This window comes from Netta rufina (genome assembly GCF_964035555.1).
Source record: "Netta rufina genome assembly, chromosome: 28".
Taxonomy (NCBI): Eukaryota; Metazoa; Chordata; class Aves; order Anseriformes; family Anatidae; genus Netta; species Netta rufina.
The window spans coordinates 5,449,096-5,455,095 of record NC_140152.1 but is presented as its reverse complement, the minus strand read 5'-3'; the positions used below and the strand labels follow the sequence as shown (position 1 = coordinate 5,455,095).

At 72.2% G+C, this 6,000-nt stretch overlaps 1 protein-coding gene across 1 annotated transcript; it reads right to left on the bottom strand.

Annotated features, from left to right (window-relative positions):
- Window positions 1–4,765, bottom strand: CNN2 (calponin 2). Its single transcript, XM_084302868.1, has 7 exons — window positions 4,662–4,765; window positions 1,860–1,981; window positions 1,520–1,586; window positions 1,302–1,439; window positions 1,076–1,192; window positions 771–917; window positions 1–675 (listed from the first exon to the last, which is right to left on the bottom strand). The coding sequence occupies exons 1-7, from the start codon at window positions 4,722–4,724 to the stop codon at window positions 412–414; spliced, it is 918 nt and encodes a 305-aa protein (XP_084158994.1). The 5' UTR covers window positions 4,725–4,765; the 3' UTR covers window positions 1–411.
- Between the last annotated feature and the right edge of the window lie 1,235 nt (window positions 4,766–6,000).

Sequence of the window (6,000 nt, the reverse complement as noted above, 5' to 3'; positions counted from 1 at the left end):
GCGGGGCTCAGCCGCAGGCAGCTCCCAGTAACTCCCAGTAGCTCCCAGCACCACCAGTGGCTCTGTGCCAGCGGCTGGGCGCAGCCAGGCTGTGGGTACCTGGCGGCACTGGGACCCCCCCCCCAAGGCTGGGCTGGAGGCGGGGGGCACTTGGTCCCCAAAAGTTCTCCAAAAACCAACAAAAAAAAAAAATCAATTTCCAGTTTGGGCTCCGGGCAGGGCGCTGCTCCCAGTGCCGGGGCGCAACACCGCCAGCCCCTTCTCGAGCGCTGGCAGCGTCGCTTCTCCGCTCGGAAAAATAATTCATTTTTAAAATTAACAAGAAAATAGTTAAAAAATTAAAAAAAAAAAAATGAGGGAATGATGCTGAGAGGCTGGGAGGCGGCGGGGGGGGGCGCGGGACGGCCCCGCTCAGCAGCTCTCCTCCTGGCGGTAGTAGTGGTACCCGGGGGGGTCCGCGCCCGGCTCGCAGGCGGCGTCGCCCCCCTCGGGCTGGGCGCCCTGCGGGCAGTACTTGGGGTCGTAGATCTGGCGGCCCAGCCCGAAGACCTGCCCGCTCTGGTTGGCGCCCTGGTTGGAGCCCATCTGCAGGGACATGGAGGAGTTGTCGCACTTCTCCAGCCCCATCTTGGCGTCGTAGATGTGCCGCCGGGTGCCGGGCGCCGTCATGCCCACCTGGAGGGGATGGAGGCGGCGGGGCTCAGCGCGGGGCTCCCCGGCCGTGTGCCCCCCCACCCCAGGACCGCCGTCCATCCTCCCCCCCCCCTCACCTGGCTGGCACACTTGTTGGTGCCCATCTGCAGGCTGATGGTGGAGTGGTCCATGGGCGGCAGGATCTGGTTCTTGGGGTCGTAGAGGTGCCGCCGGGTGCCGTAGGCCGTCATGCCCGACTGGCTGGCGCACTTGTTGGTGCCCATCTGGTGCGAAAGGGGCTCGGTGAGAGCCGGGCGCAGCCCCCCGGTGGCCCCGTTCCCGTCCCCGTCCCCCCGCGGGGTGGGCAGAGGGGACACCGCAGGACGCCCCCCGGCCGTGCCGGTGGGCACCGGGGGCTCGCCATGGCGCGGGGGCAGCCCACCTGCAGCCCGATCACGCACTGCCCGGCCTTCATCTTGGCCTCGTCGAAGTTCCGCTGCTGCTTCTCCGAGTACTTGACGCCGATGTCCACGCCGCTCTGCATCCCCTTCGTCTTGGCCTGCCGGGGAAAGGTGGCGAGGAAGGAGAGGAGGGGGGGGTCCCGGACCACCCTCCCGGGAGCCGCACCCGCGGTGTCCCCGTCCCGTCCCTCGGCCCCGCGCTCTCACCATGCCCGCCAGCGCCAGCAGCGACACCTGCACCTGCGTCAGGTTCCCGCTCTCAAACAGGTCGTTGGCTTCAAAGAGGTCCACGGGGTTCATGCCGTAGCTGGCCATGGCCTTGATGAAGTTGGAGAGGTTCTCGAGCTGCGGCGGGGGGACAGAGCGGTCAGGGCCCGGCGGGAACCGCGGCGTCTCGGCGGCGGCCAGGGGCAGCTCGCGCCTACCTGGTGCCAGTTCTGAGCCGAGCGGTTGATCTTCCGCACCGCGTTGGGCTGCAGCTTGTTCATCAGCCTGCAGGGAGGCGGCGGTGAGCCGGGGGTCTGGGGGTCCCCTCCGCTCCTCCCTCCCCATAGCCCAGGCACCGACACCGCATGGGGCTCCCCGTGTCTGTTCCACCCCCAGCAGGGGAACACCACAGCCCCCGCGGTGCCGGGGAGCCCCCGGGTCCATGCCCCCCTCTCCCACCGCGTCCCGGGCTGATGTTGGCGCAGGCTTGGCCGGACCCAGCCTGCCCTAGAGGGGTCCCCCGGACCTGGCATCACCCGTGCATGCCGTGGGACTCACTCGCAGAGGATGACTCCATCCTTCAGCCCCTTCTGGAAATCCGGCCCGATCTGCTGCCCAGTGACGCTCTCGATCCACGTCCGCAGCTCTGCCTCCTTCTGCGGGTCATACTTCTGGGCGAGCTGGCGGGGCGGCAGGGGCTGCTCAGGCACATCCCTGCCCGTCCCTGCGTGCACCCCGAACCCCACCAGTGACAGCTCCCCAGCACCAACCCCGAGCCCAGCCCCGGCCGCGGTGACAGCGGCAGCACGAGGCCGGTCCCCAGCCGCCACTCGGGCGCCACAGCGCCGAGGCGGGGTTTGGACGGCCCCGGGATATTTGATCAGCTGCAATTTCCTGGTGCGCAGGAAACCCAGATTCAGCAGCAGAGAAACCACTGAGGAGGGGGGGGAGCAGAGCAAGAGCAGCGCCCGGCCCTGGGCCCTGCGGGGTGGGCACGGTGCGCCCGGGGACCAAGAGCCAGGGTGGGGAGCAAAGAAATCACAGGGAGAGCATCTCCCCCCCAGCACCAGCTGCCCAAATCCCCATCCAGTGGCTGGGCTCAGTCTGCATGCATGATTTTGGGGGAGATCATGGCCAGGCTGCCCCCAGCCCCATCCCTGGTGCAGCAGAGGGGACAGCGGTGGCACGACGCGGTGCTGCCATCGGGCACGGCCGCTTCCAGCACGAGCCCGCAGAGCCTCGCACGCAGCCACCCGGAGACTTCTGCAGCTTTCGAAGGGGAAGAGGAAGAGCTGCCCACGCGGGCCGTGGGGAGCAGCCCCCCTCGAGGCCCTGTTTCTCCCCGGTGAATGGGGAAATCAGCCCCGGTCACCGACCCCGCGATGCTCTTCCCTCCCGCCGGGCCCATCGCGCCGCCGCAGATTCCTCGGCCACCGCGGCTATGCCAGGAATGCGGACGCCTCCTCCCAAATCGAGAGCAGCTGCCCGGGCCGGCAACATCGCCTCGGACCCTGCCCGCAGGGACAGCGAAGCCCACCCTGGTTTGGGGCAGGAAGGAGAAGGCATCACGGGGGGAAGAGGCCGAAAGCCCCGAGCACCTTCGCTGCCCGGGAGGAGCCAGCGCAGCCCTCCCTGTGCCAAACCAGTGCCCAGGGTCTGCCACGAGGCTCGTCTGTCCCCTTTGTGCGGGGCTGGACGGCAGCAGGGCTGCTCAGCACGTGCACCCACGGGACCCACGCCTGCTCCATCCCCACCCCTGGCATGGCAGGGAATCCCAAGCCGCTCACCAGGCTCCACCAGACACCTAGCCACGTACAGGCAGGACCGGGGGGGACCCCAAGCCCTGCAGTCTCTGGCCAAACCTCACCCATGCCTCAGTTTCCCTTCTTGCAGCCCTGGGGGTGCCCTCCCCTTGCACAGGGAGCAGCTGAGGGGTGGACAATCCTGGCAGCCCCCAGCTCTCATCCCCACACTGGGGCTGGGTCCCCAGGGGTCCCAGGCATGGACACGGTGCTGCTCCGTGGGGAGACAGCGGCCGTGCCTGAGGGCTGCGGCCCCAAAGGGGAAGCTGGACTTGGCTGGGGTGCAGGGACAGTCCAGACACCGCGGCCACGCGAGCGCTGGCTGGGGGAACCCCGCTTCCCGGCCAGCTGAGCTCCCAGCACCGATTCCCTTCCACCTCCCTGCACACGGGGCTCTCAGCGGAGGCAGCAGGGGAGCCTCGGAGCGGTCTCGTAGCGGGACCAGCCCAAAATCAGATCCCACCACAGCCCAGGCTGCGAGGGCTTGCGTGGCCGGGAGGGTGCCGCTGGTTCGACTGGTTGGCGGGGTGATGTCAGCCTGCAGCAGGCGCGCGGGGCAGTTCGACTGGCTCCAGTCTTGCTGAATCAAGCTGAAGCGCCCGGGAGCAGGCACCGGCGAGGCTCCGGCACGTGTCCACCAGCCCCGTGTGGAGCACAACCCGGGTGCAAGCAGGGGCCCGTCCCCGCTCGGTGATGAAAGACAAATCCGCTGCGAGGACGGGGAGGGGAGCCCGGCACAAGCAGTGTCCCGGTCCCGCAGCCATACCCGGCTGAGCCCTGGGATGCGGTGTTCAGCCCCTTCCCCTGCCTGCCCCAACCCCTGCGGGCTGCCCTCGTGTCCTGAGCAGGGCACAGCCACCGGGGCCACGGTCCTGCTGCCCCAGGGGGGTTGGTTAACCACGGCCAACCTGCGGCTCACCAGGCAGGGCACAGCCCAGTGCCACCAGTTGCTGCCACCACGTCCCAGCATGGGGCAGGGGCTGCAGCCACCCCCAGAGCCCAGCCGAGCAGGGGTGCACAGGGATGGGGAGGGGGCTTCTGCGTCCCCCGGGGCAGGACCCCTGTGCCCGAGGTGGGGATGGGGGGAGCCCGGGGCACCCTGAGCTGGCCACCGGCACCCGGTGCCGCCCCGCCGAGGCAGGTGGGTGCAGCCGGGAGTGAAGAGCCCCGGTGGAGGCACCGGGTTCCCCTTTCCCCTTCCGCCCCTTCTGCAGGGGGAGGCCGGGGCCCGGGGTCCCTCCCAGACCCCTCCCGGGACCCCGCGGGCAGGGTCAGGGCTCCCTCATACCGGGACCCCCCCTCCCTCTGCGCCCCGGGGCTCTCCATCCTCCCGGCCCCCCGGCTCTCTGCCCCCCGGTGGCGTCGGGACCCCCCCCCGGGACTTCTCAGCCCTGCGCCCCCCGGTGGCACCGGGTCCCCCCCCGGCTCTCCAGGACCCCCGGGCGCAGCCGGGACGCTCCCGCGGCACCAAACCGCCCCGGTTCCCGGTGACCCCGGAGTCCCCTCGCTCGCCGCCGCCCGGTGGTCCCGGGCCCCCTCGTCCCCCCCCGAGGCTCACCCGGTTCTTGACCTCGGCGGAGAGGCCGTAGGACGGCCCCTTGTTGAACTGGGAGCTGCTCATGGCGAGGCGGCAGCGGAGCGGGCACCGGAGCGGGGAGCGGCGGCACCGGGCGGGACCGGGCGGGGCGGGGGGGGTCCGGGCGGGGCGGGGGGGGGTCGGGCCCGGCCCCCCCGCGCTGATTGGCCGGGGCCGAAATGCCCAAATAAGGGCAGGAGCGGCCGGATCGCGGGGGGGGTCCCGCGCACCCCGACACCGAGCCCCGGGGGTCCCGGGGGTCCCGGGGGTCCCCAGAGCCAGGGGGGGCCGCGCTTGGAGCCGCACACGCGCGGACACCCCCGCGGGCTGGGGTGCGCCCCCCCCAGCCGCGCACACGCGTGTGCCCCCCTTACACGTGCACGCCCCGGGGCGCGCCGCCGAGCCACGGGCGCGGACCCGCGCGCACCCACGGCCACGCGTCCCCCCCCCAGCGCCTCCCTCCCACGCCCACGACCCCCGGTGGCCGCCGCCCGGTCCCGTCCCGTCCCGTCCGGGGGCGCTCCCCGCGCCGCCGCCGGCAGATGGCACAGCCGAGGCGGCCCCGACCCCCGGCCCGCCCCGCACGGGGGTCCTGGGGGGGCTCCGGCGTCCCGAGCCCCCGCCGAGCCGCCCGCAGCCCGCTGTGCGGGGCCCGGGAGCCGTCCCCGAGCAGCCCGACGGGCACCGGGCCGGGGAAGGGTCCGGACCGGCCGGGACCCCCGCCCCGCGCCCTGCTCGCCCCCCCCCGGCACGATTCCCTGCTTTGCCCCGCGGAAGGTGAACGAGCGGCTTCACGGATGGGTTGTGCCGGGGGCGGAGGGGGGGGCAGTGCGGGGGGCGCACACAGGCCGGGGGGGGGCTGGGCGCTGAGGCGGGGGTCCCGGGGGGCAGCTGGAGCTGGGCTGGGCTGAGCCGGGGAGGTCAAACCAGGAGCATCCCACGGGTGGGCGCCCGGAGCCCCCTGCTCGCCCCGGTGCCCCCAGCCCCGTGCAGCGGGACCCGACCCCCACGGCCCCGGTCCCGGGGGGCTCTGCCCTCCCTGGGCCCCCCCGCACCGCCGTGGGGTGCGGCGCAGCAAAACCCCTCGGAGATCCCCCCCGGGAGCGCGGGCACCGAGCCCCAGGCAGCCCCGAGGGGGTGGCCAGGATCCCCCCTTCCTCCCTGCCTCGCGCCCTCGCTGCACATTTGGCTTTTTCCTGTTTCAGGTTCGCCTGCAGAGCCGATGAGGAAATAAGGCGGCGTCACACGCGCCGTCCTGACAGTTGGCTCCAGCGAATGTGGCCGGCGGGGTAGCAGCGGGGCTGGCAGCGAGGCACCCCCG

Excerpts from the sequence above, each read along its gene's own strand:
- CNN2 (XM_084302868.1), bottom strand. The coding sequence starts at position 4,724 with ATGAGCAGCTCCCAGTTCAACAAGGGGCCGTCCTACGGCCTCTCCGCC. Across the intron at positions 1,193-1,301 it reads TGCTGGCGCTGGCGGGCATG|GCCAAGACGAAGGGGATGCA; the intron begins GTGAGAGCGCGG and ends TTTCCCCGGCAG. Across the intron at positions 676-770 it reads CCAACAAGTGTGCCAGCCAG|GTGGGCATGACGGCGCCCGG; the intron begins GTGAGGGGGGGG and ends CATCCCCTCCAG.